This window comes from Bactrocera dorsalis, chromosome 3, assembly GCF_023373825.1.
Source record: "Bactrocera dorsalis isolate Fly_Bdor chromosome 3, ASM2337382v1, whole genome shotgun sequence".
In the NCBI taxonomy this organism is placed as follows: domain Eukaryota; kingdom Metazoa; phylum Arthropoda; class Insecta; order Diptera; family Tephritidae; genus Bactrocera; species Bactrocera dorsalis.
Window position 1 is genome coordinate 22004580 of NC_064305.1, and position 22242 is coordinate 22026821.

Genomic DNA, 22242 nt, shown 5'->3' on the forward strand with positions numbered 1-22242 from the left:
CGTAATAATATTTTAACGTTTTTCAACGGCAAATACACTAAAGTTTTTCAAATATATATACATAACTAAACGCATGCTTTTATATATGTATAGTATATGTAAAAACAAAATTATCTAACAGAGCTACACTTTAAATAATAAGAGAATTTGGAACTGAAAGAAATTGTATTTGAGTATAAAAGAAATAAGTAAAATTGTATATTTTGCCAAGTTAAAAAAAATCTCTATTTATTTACGGTGTAGTGTTGCATGCGTATTTTTATGTAGCAAATAATTATACAGTTATAATGCAGATATACAATTTTTTAATGTATTGTATTTTTTTCTACTCCTTACTATTAATTTTGTGCTGCGTTTTCGAAACCAGATGGTAAATATTTGGTTTTGCCCTCTGGCGAATTGCATATACGCGAAGTGGGACCCGAAGATGGTTACAAAAGCTATCAGTGTCGCACCAAGCACCGTCTAACTGGCGAAACACGATTGAGCGCAACGAAGGGACGCTTGGTGATCACAGGTAAGTTGTAAGCTTTAAGCGTATTTTTAGTAGCGTAAAATAATTGTAACTCATAAAAGGACGCAGTTAAAATTTGGTTAATAGTGTTTAGCAACATTTTGTATTATTGGAATAATTATTATTATTATATAGAAAATAAAGCCTGTAACATAGTATGGCGGTAATTCATAAAAGCCTTTAAATAAGAGGAACTAAAGTTTCATTTTGTTTCTTTGTTAATGAAATTTTGTGAAAGAACATGAAAAATATGTACTAATATACATATGTACATGTATTCATTAAAGTGATTTTTGAAAAACATAAAAAAATATGATTTGTGTTGGAAACAAAGTAAATAAAAAATGAAGTAAGAGTTACAATGAGAAATAAGTAAAATAACTTAAAATCTAAACTAAAAATTAAAAAAAAAAAGTAGTATCAAAAATTATTATATGAGAAGTGTTTTGAAATTTCAGAAAGAAAAATATAATTAATATTCGAAGTTTTAACTGTGTCACTTTAAATAACGGTAACTACGAAAATTCAGTTCCCACCTAAACTAAATTGTAAAAAAAAATAAAAAATAATATAGTATTATGTAATTTAATGAACTTTTCAAAATTAATTTAATGCTTAGAAAATACAATTTTTTCAAAAATAATTGAAATATGTGAATATGTCAGAACTGGATTGTCGAATATTTGAAATAAAAATATTTTACCAAACGTTATTAAAAATACTAAATTTATTTGCGTTCTATAATTTTATTATTCCTATTGGTTTTGGTAAAATGTTTTTGTTTTAGCTTTATATTGTATGTACATACGCTTATACTTGACCTTTGTGCTGCAACGGGAAGAAAATTGTTGATACTGTGGTCGAGTTTGAAAAACAAAATACTGAAAATGTAGAAAGTGAAAAAATAATAGCTAATAAAAAACTTTGCAAAAAGTTGCCACAGTTGTTGAATTTAAATATTTAAACATATTTATAATAACCGTTGCAGTTTAGGCTTGCATTTTATACAAAAATTGCATAATTGTGTACAATTAAAAATCAATCTTACTCTACAATTCAAAGTAGAAGATTTTTTAAATATACACAGTTACGCAATAAATAAGCGTTTCCAGCATAAAAAATATTAAAGTTTTTATTTATGTAATTTTTGACTTTGTTAATAATTAATAAAAACATTTTTTCTGCTGGTAAACATATTAATAATATATTGGGCCATATGAATTGTGAATATATTTGTATTGCTCAATATATACATAAATTATTTACTATTAAGTTATTTGAAATATTTAAAGCAACAACTTTTTGATCTAAATATGAAAGAGAAAAATCAATCAAAAAGATTTTTAGCTTAAAATCTTTTTCTTTGCTCCGAAGGTGTGGCATGAACAAATATTTTGTATAAAAAAGAGTTATGAAAAAAATGAATATTAAAAAAAAAAACATAATTTATTTTGATAAAACTATTGCTAAAGACTTATTTCAGTAAATTTTTTCAATTGTTAAAAAATATTTTGTATTTAAAATTTAACTATTCAATTAAACAAAATAATTCTAACGGTAACATCAAAAAATTGTTGCTCCCTTAGCCTGCATTGAAAACTGCCTGAATGTTGGGATAGGGTAAACTGTTGCGCGAATTAATGCGAATTTAAAAAAAAAAATAAATTCCGGAATTAATAAATTTCTAAAGCAATATTTAATGTTAAATTAAATTTCAAATGCATTAAATTTTTTTTGCCTGACTTGAGCTTGAACATATGGAGCATTTACTTCGTCATTAAAAACAAAAAAGTAATTTTTCGTTACTTTTTGTGCCACTGTGCGCTGAGCACAGTACCTAAATACTAGCCAAATTCGCACCCTTATCCTAAGCAATAATTCCAAAAGTGCAAGGTAAGTGCGCATTAATAGTAAATATCATACTTTTAAACTAAATAAATACTTTAAATATAACAACATTTTAAATGTGCAATATTTTATTGTAAGGCTCGCATAAATTTTTGAGCTTAGCCTATGTTAAATGAATATATATTTCTAAAAACTAATTTACAGAACCGGTTGGCAGGGTATCACCGAAATTTCCTACTGTACAAACGAGCAGCAGCTTTACGGCGGCCGCACGAGCGGGCGTCACACTTCTCTGCCCTGCTCAAGCCTATCCAGCGCCAATGTTTAGGTGTGTCCCTGATTTTGTAATATTTTAGTTAATTATGAAAGTAATTTTGGTCTTTGGTGGTATATAAAAAATTTCAAAATCATTCGAGTAGTCTATTTCAACACTCATACAGTTTTCTTATCACGCTCTTACTTACCCTTTTTAAACATTACCCACCGTACCTCGTACATCGTATTTGTAGAACCTGTTGGTAGCGTTGGCCCACGTCTACTCTCCGGCAATGATATAAAAGTGATTATCACGCCTGGTAATAAATCAGTCACGTTACTCTGTCCAGCGCAAGCTTATCCGGTGCCAATATTTCGGTAAGCGTATGATTTGTATGCAGTGCTATTCCTCTCGTATTCGTTGATTGCGTTACAAAAGTCTTAGAAATCAAATCGAGCTAATCAAATTAATAATTAAATAAAGAGCATCGTTTAGGTCTACTAATGCAAGTTAAAATGCTGAGCGGCTCATTAGATTTTAGGCAACTCTAACCGCAGTGTTTAACCTATTCCAACATCCTGCCTCTAAACTAAACCACAACTTATTTTCTGTATGTCCTCCATTTATGAAGTTTTATTTCTATGCTTTAGAGCCTGTCGGTACCGTTAGTCCACGTCTTACTTCGGGTGATGAATCACGTATCGTAAAAATAGATTTTAGCAAAAGCGCCACATTGCTTTGTCCTGCACAGGCCTATCCAGTGCCATTGTTTAGGTAAACGCATTTCTGGCATAACAATAATGTATAATTAAGGCTATCCCAACAACAGTTGAGTTCAATCAAACAAAGTTCGCATAATTTTCTCAACTTTATTGGTATTATATTTCTTTCCTAGAACCAGTCGGCTCTGTGAGCCCCAAAATTTTTGCAAACGAGGAGAACATAAAAATTATACGCGTGCCATTGACCCATAGCGTGACCCTATTGTGTCCGGCTCAGGCGTATCCAGTGCCAGTTTTTAGGTAGGCGACAAAAATAAAATTATAAACACTGTTTTGATTGGAATTTGTATGCAGAGTTTGTTCCAACATTCAGCAGACTTTCGAAAGCTTTATACATGGTTGAGACACTATTTAGAGTATACATTTTAAATGCTTTCTTCAGAGCCCGTTGGTAGTGTTAGTCCTAAAATGACTGCTGGTGATGATGCAATAAAAATTCCAAAAGTATCTATTGGACAAAGTGCAACATTAATGTGCCCAGCGCAAGCCTATCCGGTGCCAGTTTTTAGGTAAAACTTTAAATTAATTTCTGTGCAAGCTTTACCCCATCCCAAGAAATTTAAAATTTTCTACGATATTTCATTTTCCATTACCTTGTTCATTTGTTTCTATGAAATGCTTCAGAGCCCGTTGGTAGCGTGTCACCAAAACTAACTTCCGGTGACGATTCGCGTACCGTAAAGGTGCATAAAGGTCAAAGCGTTACGCTGCTCTGCCCAGCGCAGGCATATCCCGTGCCATTGTTTAGGTAACGATTTTTTGAAATAATATAATTTTATATACATAAGTACTTGAAGCAAGCATGTTTTTAGGCGTTTTAATTCCAATCTTCGGGCAGTTTTCCGAACATTTATGAACCAGTCTCACTGTTAGTTATTTGTTATTTCAGAACCTGTTGGTAGTGTTAGCCCCAAAATCAATTCTGGTGATGATTATAATCATATAAAGTCGAAGAGCGGTCGCAGTTTGAGCCTACTTTGCCCAGCACAAGCATACCCTACACCGATTTTCAGGTATTAGACAATTTTTCCCTCACTGAAGTTGATGTCTGTAGTATTTTTGGATCACATTTTCCATTAACTATAAATTCATAACTAACCCACGTTTCTATTTCAAAATTCAAGGTCATGCAACATTTAAACAGTTAGTAATGAGCCATGAGCCAGTAGTATAAACATCGATTATTAAGTGACTAATAAGGGCATGTTCACACGCACTTGCAAATCGCTCTCACTTTTAACTATACTATCATTATTACAAACAAATAATTTATTAAACATTTCCGAACAATTGTAGGCAGTTTTCAAGAATTTTTTTGCACATAGTTACGATTTTTATTTCAACAACTCTATGCATATATCGCTATTTATGAATTTCTAGAACCTGTAGGCATCGTTAGTCCCAAAATTAGTATCGGTGAAGATTTGAAGCATGTTAAGGGCAAACAAAATCAAGGTTTAAGCTTGTTGTGTCCCGCACAAGCATATCCGCAGCCAATTTTTAGGTAATACTCAATTATTAATGCAGTAGTAATAAAATACAAATTTATTATGAAGTGTCTGTATTTAGAAGTACCATATCCCAGCAAATCAGTCAGTTTTTAACACCGTTTAACTTAACCGTTAAAAAAATTTTCAGAACCCGTTGGCAGCGTTGCACCGAAAATCACATTTCTCGAACGCTTTAAAGTGAATCAAATTGCCAGTGGCAGCAGTAGCGCTATATTCTGTCCGGCGCAGTCATATCCCGTGCCAATTTTCAGGTGTGTAACTATACACGCTCGCCACAAATCGTTTTTGAAAAATACAAAGCATACTTTCAGGCAGTTTTACATACTTTTTAACCATGTAGTTTACACAAAAACTATAATTTATCGGTAAATTTATTTATTTGTTAACCAGAACCAGTTGGCAGCGTACGTCCAAAGGTGCAGCTGCAGGACAAACATCAATTTATCGATGTGGAATTGGGTCGCAATTATGCGCTACTCTGTCTCGCGCAATCCTACCCAATGCCTGCTTTTAGGTACAAACGTGTAATTTTCTACAATATTTTAACACAAATTTTAGTGATTCTCCATTTTACGACAACAACATTCAGGCGTTTTCAGATACTATTTAAATGTTTTTATTTTTTATTTTTTAAAACAAATACTTTGCATATTTTTCGCAGAACCAGTTGGTAGCGTCAAGCCCAAAATTAACGTGCAGGACAAATTACAGACACGCGAAATCGCGAGTGGCGTTGGTTTTGCTTTACTTTGTCCGGCGCAGTCATATCCAACGCCAGCGCATAGGTAGACACAGTTTTGCATATTTTCTTGTTAAAGAAAATAATTGGGTACAAGTTCTGATCAAAAATTGTTGGTTATTTCCATAACTATAGGTGTTATAAACTCTCTTCCAACATTCTGGCATACATTTAGGCGCATATTCCTCACACTCACCTTTTAAAAAATAGTTCATTAGTATTTTTATTCTAGAACCAATTGGCTCAGTGGCTCCTCGTGTTAATATTGAAAGCGAATTAAATATTGCGCGTGCTAATTTGGGCGAGAGTTTCAGTTTGAAATGTCCGGCGCAGTCCTATCCCATACCCGCTTATAGGTAGGAAACTAAATTACTTATACTTGTAAATGCCTGGCTTATTTCTTCCGCTCGCTGGCAGTTTTCTAGATCCCAACAGACAGTTGAAATTTTCTTATTGAATAACTAACAAATATAATATATTTCGTAATGTTTTTCCTTTCCCCAGAACCAATTGGCTCTGTGCGCCCCAAAGTTAATATGGAAAGTGAGCTTTCAAGTGTACGCGTTTATTTGGGTGAAAGTTTTAGCTTAAAATGTCCAGCTCAGTCATATCCGATACCTACATATAGGTAGGTTTGGAGTATAATTTTCGTAATTTTTTCTTCTCAATACTAGTTTGAGTTAACATTCAGGCAGTTAGGAAATTTTGCAATATACATATTTTCATCAGTAATATTGAAGTATTCATTCAAAATGTTTAGAACCTGTCGGTAGCGTTCCGCCCAAAATGAATCTGCTCGAAAAAGTACGCACCATGCAAGTGCCTCAAGGTGCTACTTATGCTATGCAATGTCCTGGACAAGCATTCCCGGTGCCAATAGTCAGGTATGTGCTTGAAGCAATTGCTGTTTAGATTATCGACGAACATATTAGGAGGGTTGTGGATTATATTATAAGGCTTTAAAAATACTAATAAAGGACACTCTTACATAGCACTGAGAAGAAATCGTCAAATATGGGTTCTTTGTGAAAAGAAAGTGCCTAGCCTTTGTTATATGTACTTTCTAAAGAAACGCTAAAATCATGTAAGCAAAGTAGCCAAATCAGTCAAAAACAATTTTTTTATTCAAGAGAACAAAGCATTTTGATTACAAATAACCTCAAGCATTCTGGCAAGTTTTATATTAAAAGCTTTTGATTAACGTTTCTAAAAGAATCACATTTTATTGAATTATTTTTCTAGAACCACTTGGCTCGGTGCCACCAAAGATACTGAACATTAATGACAAATTTCTTTTGATGCAAGTCAAATTGGGTCATAGTTTCTCAATGCAATGTCCAGGTCAAGCATATCCCGTGCCGATTGTCAGGTACTTACATACCATGAATTGCTTTATGTATTTTTAAAAAGAAGATTTCCGTGCACACCCTGCTTTTATCCCGACATTCAGTACCATTTTTTTTTGTACACATTCTGTATTGAAAAGTCTTCTTCCTCTTATAGAACCCATCGGCTCAGTGCCACCAAAGGTAACGAGCTTGCATGATCGATTCCAAGTTTTACAAGTAAAATTTGGCCAAGAATTTTCCATGCAGTGCCCAGGTCAAGCATATCCGGTTCCTATTGTGAGGTACTTTAATAAAATATTTCAGTTCAAGTGTTAAATCTTTCTATTTTGCCAAAGAAACATTCATTCCTTTCTTTGAACAAGCACTCTCATTTTTAATAATTCAAGCAGTTTTCTCCGCATTAAATCCTGAAGCAATTTTTATAGTTTTTATTGTTAATATTATATAATTTTAGAACCTGTGGGCTCAGTACCGCCAAAACTTACAAGTTTACATGACAAATTTCAATTTATACAAGTCAAAATGGGACAAGAGTATGCAATGCAGTGTCCCGGACAAGCCTATCCCGTTCCAATCGTTAGGTGTGTTTATATTGAGTAGTGAAATTTAGCATATATGCTGTGATTATTTGATGGAAAAATATGTGAAATGGTTTATCCTCTCATCCCAACATTTACGATGTTAAAGCAAGTTGTCAAATTCTTCAACTTAATTTATTTATTGCATTTTCTTTAGAGCCGGTCGGCAGTGTTGCACCAAAAGTCGATACACGTGATGAGTTCACATTCGCACGCACTCGTTTGCACACAGATAAAGCGCTCATATGTCCGGCACAATCGTACCCGATGCCTGCTTTTAGGTAAAGTCAAACAGTGAGTCTACTTGAAACTGCAAGAAAAAACTTAAAATGCTTTTATTCTAAAACAAGGTTAAAGGTTAAGAATTTAGACATATAATCTTGAGGTTATGTAACGGTGCACAAGTTATCGAAATTTACAACCTTTCTTAGGCACTCCCAACATGAAGGCATTTTCAAAAATAATAATTTACAAAATAAATTATTCATATAAATTTCCACTTCAATTTCATACGTTTGCAGAACCGGTAGGCAGTGTTGCACCGAAAGTCGATATTAAAGATGAGATAAATTATGCACGCGCTGAAGTCGATCACAGTTTTGCCTTAATTTGTCCAGCGCAGTCTTATCCGGTACCGATTTATAGGTGAATAATGGATTGATAAAATTAAAAATTGAAATTGTTTTTTGATAATCTCTTCAACTATGTTATGTTGCATAGTTTCCTCCCTAAGCATTCAGACATTTTTCAAAATAATGTTTATTTAATATCTCTCAATGCATGAGACCTAAATGCATAAATTAAAAAAATTTCAGAACCCGTTGGTAGTGTAGCGCCGAAAGTGGATCCCAATGATCGCATTAAATGGGTTGATAAACCAGCTGGCAACTCTTTAAATTTATTCTGCCCATCACAATCATATCCGGTGCCGGTTTATAGGTAAGCCTTGGTGCATTATATGTTGGAAAATGTGTGAAATTCGTATTGGGCTTTAAACGAGAAGGATCGGAATTACATATAGTCGGCGATATTCACAGGTTGCACTTTACTCAATATGTGTATGTGAGAATTCGGTTAGGTCTACTTTTTGTTCAATTAAGTCTACTAAGTATCAAATAAGTGTTCAAACTGCTTATAAACAAAGTACATCTCAACTTGCTCGCAACTTTCCCAACATAACGGCAGTTTAACTTACTGAAGATCTCAAGACAGTGCTCAAAGTCCTTGTAATGTTTATTTTATAGAACCGGTTGGAAGCGTCGCACCAAAAGTAGATGTTAAAGATCGCATCAATTGGTTGGATAAGCCATTGGGTAAAGCTTTTAGTTTACTCTGCCCGGCACAATCATATCCAATGCCAGCTTATAGGTATGTGCAAAATTTATACAGGCGGTTTTCATTGCAACACAAGCTTATTGATATTTGTAGGATTTTATGTTAACTGTTTCCTAACGATTTTTCAGAACCCGTTGGCTCAGTAGGCCCCAAAGTGAATATGCATGATAAAATAGATTTCGGTATGCGAAAGTCCAATACTTCAATGAGTTTACTTTGTCCAGCTCAGGGCTACCCAATGCCAGCTTTTCGGTAATAATTTGTAAATTTGTTAAATTAATATGAGTTGACAGCTAAAACGCATATACCCTAAACACGCAGGCAGTTTATATGTTTTGCAAAAATTTTTGATATTTAAAATTATAAGTTATAGTTAAAATACTATTTCAGAACCCGTTGGCTCCGTTGCTCCAAAAGTCGATATTAACGATAAAGTCAAAGTGGCATTTACTAGAGAAAACGCTTCATTAAGTCTGATTTGTCCAGCCCAAGCTTTCCCGATGCCAGCGTTTAGGTAGGATGAAAATTGATAATAACCAATAACCGTCAATTTCATTTTAGAAGCAACTCATAAAAAGTAGAATTGGCTAATTTTAAAACAAAAGTGGCATATGATCACTTACAAATCATTTCATCGCTCATCTCTTTCCAATCAGCTGTCAATCGATTATATTTATTTAATTAATTTTTAATTACGAATAAGGACAAAATGATTATAGGCTGTGAGTATCGATTATTTATAGGCGAATTTGAAACGGTTCTTAAAGAGTTGAACAATAAATTATAATCGTATTTCGCACGGCTTACTATTCCCAACATTTTATAGGATATTGAAGTTGTGCTATAATTTATCATACGATTTATTTTGTGCGTTGTAACAACCTCATCGATATTTTTCCTTAAAAATTCACAGAACCCGTTGGCTCTGTAGCGCCCAAAGTTGAAATGAACGACAAATTGGGTTTTGCTATACGTCAAGCTAATGCTTCGTTGAGTTTGCTGTGTCCCGCTCAAAGTTATCCAATGCCATTTTATAGGTGAATATTGAAAATAAATATCATATGCTTCATTGGCAAGTTTGATAAATTGTAGAATTACCTAAACGTTCTTATCTGGAAGTGTTTTGTATTGCTTAGAAGCTAAAAATTGTTATTTATTTTTGTAAACATTCGAAAATCCAACATTCAGGTTTTTCAGAATAAATATTTTTGCATACCTTGACGCTAACATCGTTTGGTGTTTCCAACATTTCAGAACCTGTGGGCTCAGTAGCACCCAAAGTTGAAATTAAAGACAAAGTTGGCATATTTTTAGGGAAAATTAGTGAGTCTCTAGCTTTGTTATGCCCTGCTCAATCATATCCGATGCCTCTGTACAGGTATATGAAACGAAAACAATATCAATATCAAATTTTTAGCTAAGTTTTTGTGAAAAGTTTAAATATTTTTATAGATCGTTAAAAATGTTTCATGCATATTTCATTTTATCTTTGAAATAATGTTTTTGGTAGAAAGAAACGTAATAAAATACTTGTATAATAATATTCGTAATGCTAAAATTCGAGGTTTAAATGGATTTTCATAAAATTAGTGTTGACCATACTTTGGTAAATCTATCATGTTTGACTATTGTAAATCTATCTTTGTTAACAGCGTATTTAGATACGTCTCTAAATCTATCAGCTGACCAACATTCAGGTTTTCAGAGACCTTTAAAAATTTGCCTATTAAAGTAATACTAAAAAACATGTCAATACGTTTTTCTAGAACCTGTCGGTAGCGTTGCGCCAAAAGTTAATAAAAATGATGAATTCAGCCACGATCGTGTGTCAGAAAATCGGACTGTTGCGTTAAAATGTCCAGCACAATCGTATCCAGTACCGATTTATAGGTTCGTTGAAATTTTCACCAGAAAAAAAATTTAAGAAAAATGTTAAAATAAAGATAAAGCAATTTAAATGATTTTCAAACTAAAAATTAGCTTCATACAGCGCAAAAAAAAAAACCGAAATCAATCAGCAGTTTTTTTTGTACAAACTCATCTCAACATTCAGTACAGTTTTTACCATAGGCGTAGATTTTGTTGAATATTTTAGACAATTTCGATTTTAACTTATAGAACCAATTGGTAGCGTTGCACCACGTGTCAGTCGAAAAGATGAAATAAATTATGATCGCATAAGGGTTAATCACACAATTGCGATACAATGCCCGGCCCAGTCATATCCAGTGCCAGCTTATAGGTGCGTTATAAGTTGTAAAAAAATATTGCTTTTTAGTAAAATTTTGAAGTAATTAAAAATACTGTTCCCAACATTCTGTTAATGTTTTTGATCAAATTAACTGTCATTATATAGTTTAAGTACCAACAAATTTAAATTCCTCTCGATTTAGAACCCGTCGGTAGTGTTGCACCACGCGTTAATAAAAAAGATGGCTATAATCATGACAGCATTGTGCAGAATCATAGCCTCGCGATTATGTGTCCTGCACAGGCATATCCAGTGCCAATTTATAGGTGAGGGAATGAGTGTTTAAAAGGTTCTTCATGCTGATGCATACCGTTTTATAATACTTTAAAATTTATAATTTCTATGCAAGGTATTTGGTATTAATCTATTATAGATCTCATTCCATGCAATTTCTCTAAATTTAAAAATTTTAAGTGAACGGAAGTTTATTGATGAGGAGGGTTCAATGATTTAATGTTATCGATTAATGAATAACAGCAACCTTAGCTAGTGCCTAGAGGTAGAAGTAAATTGAGTTACATACAATGGTTGCTACTAGAAATTTAATGCATTTTTATTTTTTAATTTTTTTTAACAGAAGAACTTTTGTTTTGAAAAATTTAATTGTGTATTATAAAATATAAACCATGTTCATAATTGATTTTATTTATTTATTATTTTTAACCTTAAAGATTTACTTGAAAAGCTTTCAGCTGATTTTCAAATTTCTATCTTCAACATTCAGGCAGCAAAAATTATTAATCAGGCAAATAAGTAACTTTCAATGACGCATAAACTACAATAGTATTATTTCCAAACAAATTTTCTATCATCAGAGCCCCTTGGCAGTGTTGCACCAAAAGTTAGCATAGCCGCACAACTACAAAATGCCGGTGTTAAAAGTCATTCAAGCGTTGCGCTCTTTTGTCCAGCACAATCATTTCCGGTACCAGCTTACAGGTATTCCAACTACCTTAAAGTATGTAGTTAATATTGATGACAATTTAAACACTGGTGTTGAGACTTCAGCCAAGCGTTTGATTCTTGAAACTTTTGCAGCAATTTGTAGTGAAAACAAAGTTTTCACTAAGCGCTCTTTAATTATTCATGGCAGTTTTCAAACTTAAAACATAACATACCCCAACACATCTTTGTTGTAAAAATAATGTTTTCGTTTTGTAGAACCCGTTGGTAGTGTTGCACCTAAGATAAGCGTAGGCGATAGACGTAAGGACGCTGAGGCGCGCATCGAAACGTCGTTGAGCATATTTTGCCCGGCACAGTCGTACCCTGTGCCAGCGTTTAGGTAATATTGCAAGTGAAAAAGTCAATCTAAATTGTGATTTAAAAAAAGGCCTCTGGCTTCATTAAACAAATTTCAGTCATTACAAGAAACCAACGTTCGGCAGTTTTCTCTGTGTTTTTTCTCAATTGCTTGATAAACATATTTGACATTTTATAGAACCTGTGGGCAGTGTAGCACCAAGAATTAATCTTATAAATCGGCGTAATGACGCTGAAGCGGCCATCGGCAATACATTGAGTATATTTTGCCCAGCACAATCGTATCCGGTGCCACTATTTAGGTAAAAATATGCAACATTAATTGCGAATTTAAAAATCGAAAAAAAAAATATATTATTCATGAAATCATGAGCTCATCGTGTTTAGTTGAAAAATCCCACAGTTCAGGCTTCAGAGAGGGCAATGTTTAAAAACTCAAAACAAAATTTCGAAAAATGGCAAAAACTTTTAATTTAGATTCCAACATTCTGCAGTTGATATATGTAAATTTTTGGAGGGTAATATTCTGTCATTAAAATTGTTATATTCGTTTAGAACCCGTTGCCAGCGTTGCACCGAAAATCAGTGTTGGAGAACGTCTGCGTGATGCCGGTGCCAAATTGGGTATGACATTTACGCTTTTTTGTCCAGCACAGTCATATCCAGTGCCAAACTACAGGTATAATCGAGCTCACATCAAATTTGTAGATAAATTCCACTTAATTAGAGCACATAATTCAGGCAGTTTTCACAAGTATATAAATTTATTTAGTTTACTTAACTCCTGTCATTTTACAATAGAACCCGTTGGCAGCGTGGCGCCAAAAATAAGTGTTGAAAATCGTTTAAAAAATGCAGAGGCACAAATCAATCGAAGCTGCACATTATTTTGTCCCGCACAGTCTTATCCAGTGCCATTATTCCGGTAATTGTTTATTTAGAAATTTCATTTTATAGGTTGCAACCTCTGAATAATACGAAGCTTTACCTAAATTCCAACATTCAATGCCTTTTTTGCATATTCTATTTCATACTCGTATATGTATGTGTATACAACTTTTTTTCTCAGAACCCGTAGCTAGTGTGGGTCCAAAAATCAATGCGTACGATGAGTTAACGAAGGTACGCGGCAGAAACGCCACCGACGTAACACTGCTATGTCCAGCACAGTCATATCCGGTACCATTTTTTAGGTATAGTAAAATTTTTGTTTCGTAGAAACGGTTAATTTTTCCAACACACGAATAACTAAAAAATTCGGGTAGTTTTCAGAGCAATCTATTATACTACATTTATATATTTTTGTATGTAATAATATAATTCTTAAATTTTAGGTCAAGATTTTCCGAAAATTCAAGTAAATCTTTTCTTTATTGTCTTTAGAGCCTGTTGGTAGCGTCAGTCCTCGCCTTACATCCGGTGATAAAACTAGAAATGTAGATATTGCTTTGGGCGCTAGTCAGACAATGCTTTGTCCAGCTCAAGCCTATCCAGTGCCAATGTTTAGGTAATGACTTTGTCACTAAAGTGAGGCTATGTGTTTAATTTTTATCGAATTACATAGTTTTTAAAAGCTCAGTCATAGTATTGAAAATGAAGATGGCAGTTTTCAAGTTATTATACTTATATAAGTACTTTGTCGTTCGCAACTCACTTTTTTTTGATATTTCAAAATTGCAGAACCTATTAGTGGCGCTGCACCACGTGTAGCCCTCATACAAAAAACCGGCATAGAGTTTGTACAACTCGGCGGCTCGCTGGGTATTCTATGTCCGGCACAGGGTTATCCAGTACCAACTTATCGGTAAGCAGAACTAATTGCTTTATTAGGCACTACTGTAGCAGCAGTATTGAAGCCGGCTATAAATTTAAGAACTTCATTATCTTGTTTTACGAATGTTTCTCAAAATAAAGCTTGTTTTAGTTCTCAAAAATTGAGCAATTTTTACAACACGGACCGAAAATTTCTAAGTTTGTTGAGTTTTGGTTTGACAATTTTCATCGAACACACTTTCAATGTTTTTGAGATTGAAAGTACGGAACATCTCTAACAGCACCGACAGCAGACCAAAATAGATAGTAATCGGCCTAATTGGGTTTTCTCTGATCTGGTAGTAACTTTATTGCGTATTGGGATGTGTTTTTCATTTATTTGCAACTGAGATTATAAAGCAAATTATATAATATTCAAGCAGTTTTGTGTATGTATATCATTGTTTGTTTAATAAACTTCAATTATTTAAATAAATGCATAATTTTTAGAACCGGTGAGCAGTGCAATACCAAAGGTATCCTCACTTTCCAAATTCGATGTAAAAAGTTATCATTTGGGTAGCACTTTTGCATTATTGTGTCCTGCGCAAGGCTTTCCGGTACCGGTATTTAGGTAATTTTTTGTAAAATTTGACCGTTTTTTTTTTAATTGTTAGGTTAGTTTGGTCTTTTGCGATACCAGATGGAGTTCAGTAATGAAGTTCATGAGAAGTAGTCAGCCTTTAGGATGCCTACGTTTGACGCGAATTTCAACAGAATTTGTGGCCCCACAGGCGATACTTCTTCAAGCACCTCATACCATGGGGCTTCAGGTAGATCGTTCCATCGAATTTTGATATTCCTTGCTATGCTTTTGTCTAGATCGTCGCATAAACCATACCTGTATTGTCCAATGTTGATCATGTTTTCTGGTGACAGCCATATAACACTCTTGGCAGTCTCGTACACATTTTTATTGCCCTCGATGCTTTTGTGACTTGGCATGTAGTAGAGTTGAAATCATTTGGTTCTGGCGACACTCTTCACTGCTGCCTTGCTTTTGAAGATACTTATGGTCTATATACGACACGAGGTTAAAGAATTGATTGCTCATTGACTGCCCACGTAGATTTTGATTCAGGAGTTGTTTGCTGAAGCATTAGAAGCTGCTTTCCCCCCAAAAAAAAACCTCTATTTGAAGTATACTGTAGTGGTCCAGCAGCTTAAAAGGCTGCCGTACGTTCAATGTGTTGAACGGAGCTATCACGACTTTACGCCAACCATATTTTTCTGTGTTTACTCTGAACCTTCTTTCTTAATGGAAAAGTGGGATCTTGTATTCGGAGATTGCCAAACCGCCATTACCATAGATTCTACCACTGTAAATTAAAAAGGTTAAAGAATTTCTACTTGCTCTACCAAAAATTTTATGACATTCATGCAGTTTTCAAGTGAAAATTTCTAATATTTTTCTTTCATTGTGATTTTCGAATAAATGTTATTACAATTTGCACAGAACCCGTTTCCAGTACGGCACCCAAGGTGCCACCAGTTAGTGCGCGCCCATTAAGTGTGGCTCACCACTCAAGCATTTCGATTTTATGCCCTGCGCAAGGCTACCCAGCGCCAAACTTTCGGTAAGCAATGAAGAAGATTTCATAAAATTTGAAAATTTTTTTAATACGGAGACTTCAGGCAGTTTTTTTCTATGTACTTATATTATGTGTTGAGGGGTTATATCCACATGAAAGTCAGAAAAATGCGCTTTTTCTAAGAAGCTTTTTTTATTAGAAAATAATAAATAAAAAATGTAAATTAGAGCATTTTATGTGTTTTAATAAGGATTCATTTTAATTATTTTTTAAAGTCCTTCATACCGTGGACGGTATTAATATGTATACATATGTACATATGTATGTAAATTCTCAAATGGATATAACCCTTTAAATATTTAAACTGTAATGGCATGGAGTTGGTTTTATCGATTAACGATAAATTCGAATGCTCTAAAATTGCATTTATATTTGTTAGTTATGTGTTACGAAGAAATTCAAATATCCTTGCTAAACCTTTGCAGAACCTGTTTCTAGTTCGCCACCAAAAATTAATGCGCTCCCTTATAAACCAAATGTTGTCGAGTCAAATGCGGAAACAGCAATACTCTGTCCGGCGCAAGGCTACCCAGCACCTAGTTTTAGGTTAGCTATCCCAATTTTTTTTTACTTTTTAATTAAGTCAAAACAGAATGAGTTTGTTAAGTAAATATTATTTTATGTTCCAAAAAATCATTCAGACAGTTTTCAACACTAAATAAATTTGAACATTCAATAAATTTTTATATCTAAAATTTAGAACCCGTTTCAAGTACTGCTCCGCGCATACCTTCAATAATGAGTAAACCCTTAAATATGGCGCATGGAAGTAGTGTTTCATTACTTTGCCCAGCGCAGGGATTTCCGGCACCTAATTTTAGGTAATACACATTGAATGCCACTAAATTTCAGATTTTAAAATTAAAAAATGTTTCGTAATATTGTTCTGATAACGTATTATAACAAAATATGTCACAAAGTGTAACTTTTAATAATTCAAACGGCCGCTCACAGCCCCAACATTCAGCAGCGTTTTAAAACCGTCTGCTAATATGTATTTTTATATTGATTTTTAGAGCCGATTTCAAGTACCGCGCCGCGCACCCCATCCCTAGTGCAAAAACCATTGGAATTACGCGCCGCCAGCGATTTATCTTTGCTCTGTCCGGCACAGGGTTATCCGGCGCCAAATTTTCGGTGAATACATAGTTTTCAATTAATTTAAAATAAGTATAAAGACCGGTGTATTGTTTTCGAGTCAATAAACCAGGCTAGTTGTACGAATTTCAAAACACTTCAGGCAGTTTACTTGCGTCATACTCTTTTGCGACGTGGGTTTGCGTTGCATATTTATTGCGTTACATTTGAAAGTCTCAACCAAATTTTTTATTAAATAAAAATATGTTTTTATTTCTGTTAATTTAGAACCCGTTGGCGGTAAAGCGCCAACATTGCTCTCACACGACATGCGTCGCTCATGGAACGAGCGCATGCAGGGACGTGATTTAGCCATGTTTTGTCCAGCGCAGGCGTATCCAGTGCCAACATTCAGGTGCAAAATGCATTTACGCTACTTATTACATTTATTTGTCTTGGAAATTTATGATTGATAATAATTTTATTCATAGAGCCTGTCAGTGCAAAAGCGCCTACACTATCCGTTGATACCAAATGGTCGGGTATAGAGCGACGCCAACATGCTAGTTTTGCTATACTCTGTCCGGCGCAGGCATATCCAGTGCCGGCTTATAGGTTAGATATACCCAAAAATACATATTTAGTAAATTTGGTGAAAATACAAGTTATCATGAAGTTTGTATGGAAACTATCGAAATTTGTTAGTGCACAACAAAAGTTATCGATTATCGATAGTCCGTGATGTATAAATGTACTATTTCTGTGTTCCTACTGACTCAGAAGGCTCAAAATTCTGATATACTATACAAATAATAGTAATACAAAGAGATTCTTTAATATGAACCGTTGTCATAACCGGACAACTTCCATAACTGGAGAAATTTTCTGAACACAATTTTTTTCAATAAATTTTTTATACAAAACAATTCCTATAACCGGACAATAATACGTTCCAAGATCAGACACGTACACTATTTTGGTAACATTTTGTTCAAATTATCTCTGATAAAGGAACAAGTTTTCATAAAAGGCGTCAAGAAAATTTTGTACATTTTATAGTTACCAGATTTATAATTCTTATTATTATTATGTATTATTTTTTTTTTGCGACAGTTTTTTTTAAGAACAATACTTACCTTATGTGGACATCTTCCTTAGCTACGCAAAAACACTGTGACGGTGGGTGTCCGTTATGAGGAATTTCACTGTTTAATATATGTTTTTGATTCTAAGGACTTGTTATAATTAAGCAAATTATTCCTTCTCGATTAAAAAAATAAATAATAATTTACGAGCCTCGGCTTGGAAAATGTCTAATGAGGTGTTCGTTACATTCATTCATGAATTCCAGTGCAACAATTACATGCTCATGTACGAACACATACATATATGATGTATGTGTCGATGGCTTCATGACAACTGCCCACAGTGGCTTTTGGAGGCTGTCTGCACAAATAAAGTAGAACAAAGCTAAAGTAAACAAAGCGCAAAGGCAAGCGTAAAGTAAAAGCAGACAAAAAAATTGTATCTACCAAACGCTGCGACTCCGTTTGAAGTCGCACAACAAAAACAAAAGCCACGAAACGTACGCTTTTGTTTACAAACCCATACCACAAAACACAGCATCCCATACCAAGCACAACAACAACAGCAACATGATTTGTGGTTTATTTGCGCCGCGTAAATGTGTGTCATTAAACAAACCATTCATACAGCTGTTCGATGGTACATATCAGTTGACGCACTCGCACGGTTGCATGCAACTTACTGTCCCTTTCACATAATGCACGCCGGCATTGCGCATGTGCGCTACGCGTCAAAAATTTCCCAAAACAATTACCCCTACTCGGCGCACATGTGTTTTGCTCGCCATATTCGTAAACAGTCAGCAGTCATCTCGCTTGCACACTGCTGCCTGTTGCTGCGGCGGACTGTTTTTGTGATTTTGTTTTGACTACGCGTTTCTATTTAGAAACTGCAAACAAAAGAGAATGTAAAAAACTGGTTTTCTGCGTGCGCATGCTAGAACGTAACGGCGATAGAAGTTTCAATTGTTGCTGCTGTTACTTTTCAACGTGCATACTGCTCTACGCAGCTATTTATGAATGAATCGGATCGTGCGCTGCAGCGTGCCGCGTCGCTGCACGTCTACGCTGCGTTGTGGGTAATCGTCAGGTCACGTTTTTGGGTCACCGACCTCTTACTGCTATGTTGGCAGCGTTCGCTTGTGCGCCACTAGTTGCTGTTACGGTCGTCGTATATGCTCGTCGCAAAGTCACTCACATATATACATACATATTTTTGTAGTTGCTTTTTATTACCAACTACCAGCATTTTTCTTGTATTTTCACTTTTATGTAACGGGTGATTTTTTTGAGGTTAGGATTTTCATGCATTAGTATTTGACAGATCACGTGGGATTTCAGACATGGTGTCAAAGAGAAAGATGCTCAGTATGCTTTGACATTTCATCATGAATAGACTTACTAACGAGCAACGCTTGCAAATCATTGAATTTTATTACCAAAATCAGTGTTCGGTTCGAAATGTGTTTATCGACAAATTTTGTTCAGCGATGAGGCTCATTTCTGGTTGAATGGCTACGTAAATAAGCAAAATTGCCGCATTTGGGGTGAAGAGCAACCAGAAGCCGTTCAAGAACTGCCCATGCATCCCGAAAAATGCACTGTTTGGTGTGGTTTGTACGCTGGTGGAATCATTGGACCGTATTTTTTCAAAGATGCTGTTGGACGCAACGTTACGGTGAATGGCGATCGCTATCGTTCGATGCTAACAAACTTTTTGTTGCCAAAAATGGAAGAACTGAACTTGGTTGCCATGTGGTTTCAACAAGATGGCGCTACATGCCACACAGCTCGCGATTCTATGGCCATTTTGAGGGAAAACTTCGGACAACAATTCATCTCAAGAAATGGACCCGTAAGTTGGCCACCAAGATCATGCGATTTAACGCCTTTAGACTATTTTTTGTGGGGCTACGTCAAGTCTAAAGTCTACAGAAATAAGCCAGCAACTATTCCAGCTTTGGAAGACAACATTTCCGAAGAAATTCGGGCTATTCCGGCCGAAATGCTCGAAAAAGTTGCCCAAAATTGGACTTTCCGAATGGACCACCTAAGACGCAGCCGCGGTCAACATTTAAATGAAATTATCTTCAAAAAGTAAATGTCATGAACCAATCTAACGTTTCAAATAAAGAACCGATGAGATTTTGCAAATTTTATGCGTTTTTTTTTAAAAAAAAGTTGTCAAGCTCTTAAAAAATCACCCTATATTTAAAAATTTGCGCGCAATTTAACCGTCTAGCTCTTGCCATTTGCCGCTCAATTGTCACTTTCCGTTTATAGTTTTGACATTTGTGTTGGTAGTGTTGTTTTAACCCATATAACTACATGCATACATACTACAAGTGTACCTACATGCTGTTGACATTGAACTTTTAAGGGGGTAGCAGACGTACCTTCGTTTGTGTTTCGTTGCTTCATTGTTGTTTTACTCCTTTTCATATAGTCCAGCTGATTGGTTGCTTCGTTTTTGTTCGTCGTTTAACCTTGTTATTTGACCTCAATTGATATTGTCACTTATCACGTTCAAGTTCATGGTTCGCACGCTCTAGTTTTAAGGAGAAACTGGGTCAGGCTAAAAGTATGTAAGACACGGAATTCATAGTAACTTTGACCTTTGGTCAAGGCTAGCAAATTCGATAATTCAAACAAACTAATTTATCGGAAAATACAATAGTAAACAGTTTGTCGTTCAATGGGCGGCAGTTTTCAATCGCAGTTTCAAAATAAATGTTTACATTTCTTCAAATCCAATAAGTAAGCGCTATAATCATATACATTTCTAGAACCCGTCGGCGCTAAGCCTCCTACATTTTCGCTGGAGTATAAATTAATTGAAGTGCAAAAACAAGAACATACTGGCTTTGCGTTGCTGTGTCAAGCGCAGGCTTATCCAGTACCTGTAATAAGGTAATGGAAAAAAATAAATAGGTATATACGGTTAGGTTAGTTTTGCTAAAGTTGCGTTTGATATTTGATTATGACAGACTACGGCATTTCCAACAGTTGTTCGTACGTTTTGTCACTTTCTAAGGTTCAGCGACCTTATTTCCATTGATTAAACTAAAAGAAGAAAGAAATTTTTTTTTAATTTCGGCTGCACTTTAATCTGGTGCTAAGCTTCACTGGTGCATTTCTCATAGCATAAAGGGTATAAAATAATCTCTATCAAGATTTTGATTGGTCAGTTTCTACGGCGCCTGTATGTATGCTATAGTAATCCATAGTATATGCTTTAGTTGTCCAATATCAACGGTTCCGACACATGAACAGTATCGTGGGGAGGTAGGAAAGTGTACAAAATTTCAGAGCGATACCTCATAAACTGAGGGATTAGTTTGCGTATATACAGACGGCGTGGCTAAATCAATTCTGATGAAGTGGGTTTGAGCTGATTATTTATGCATATACTTTATAGGATCTCCAGGGTGCTACAAACTTCGTGGTAAATTTAATATACCCTTTTAAATGTTTAAAAAATATATATTTACTAGTTGTTGTACTCCTAAACTCCTCGAACGTATTTCTGACATGAAAAAATTTCTTGGAATCCCATCAGTTTTTTAAAGTGTTTATAAAATTAATTAACAATTGTTTCTAGTGCACTGGCACGATAAAGTATTTCTTTGAACAGTATACCAAATTTATTTTATTTTATTATTAGTATGTTTATTAAGAGCACAATGGTTGAAAAAATCGAATAGTAAAACAGTTTACCTTATGCAAAATATATCACCCCACATTCAGGAAAATATTCTTCAGTATTCGCACTCTATTTCTCCTTTCGAATAATAAATATTTTCAGAGCCAATTGGTTCGAAGGCGCCTGCCTTCTCCGGTGAGGTACAAACATTTTCGAGCCGAGCACCAATAAACTCAACTCTAGCGCTTCTCTGTCAAGCTCAAGCGTTTCCTGTGCCCGTGTTTAGGTCAGAAGAATGTATTTTGTAAAATAGCAATAAGTTTAAATTTACATTTTTCGAGTTTACCACAAACCAAACCCAACATTCAGCACCTATTTTCAATTAGTAAAGACTTAGATTTCTAATTGCATATATCGATAATTATATTTAGAACCCGTGGGCTTTAAAGCACCTGCATTTCCAAGTGTTGCCAGCACGTTCACAATTTATGCAGCTAGTCGTAGTACATTGGCCATGACATGCGAAGCTCAAGCTTTTCCGGTACCTATTTTTAGGTAATAAATGAAAACAACTGAATTTATAGGAAACAAAAATATAGAAAACTTT

The 22242-nt window shown here is 34.7% G+C and overlaps 1 protein-coding gene across 49 annotated transcripts in view; it reads left to right on the forward strand.

Annotated features, from left to right (window-relative positions):
- Positions 1-22242, forward strand: part of LOC105224521 (Down syndrome cell adhesion molecule-like protein Dscam2) — a 158160-nt gene that overhangs the window by 72946 nt on the left and 62972 nt on the right. For 35 of the 49 annotated variants that reach the window (XM_049453268.1, XM_049453272.1, XM_049453273.1 and 32 more), the window contains exon 6: positions 5573-5696. The exons of 1 other annotated variant lie outside the window; for it this stretch is intronic. In XM_049453268.1, coding sequence (XP_049309225.1) covers positions 5573-5696 — 124 coding nt within the window. Of the gene's footprint in view, positions 1-367; positions 518-2871; positions 2996-5038; positions 5163-5572; positions 5697-6410; positions 6535-8392; positions 8517-10678; positions 10803-12604; positions 12729-22242 lie in introns of all 49 variants that reach the window. 13 more of the 49 variants (XM_049453281.1, XM_049453286.1, XM_049453270.1 and 10 more) reach the window with 10 other exon arrangements.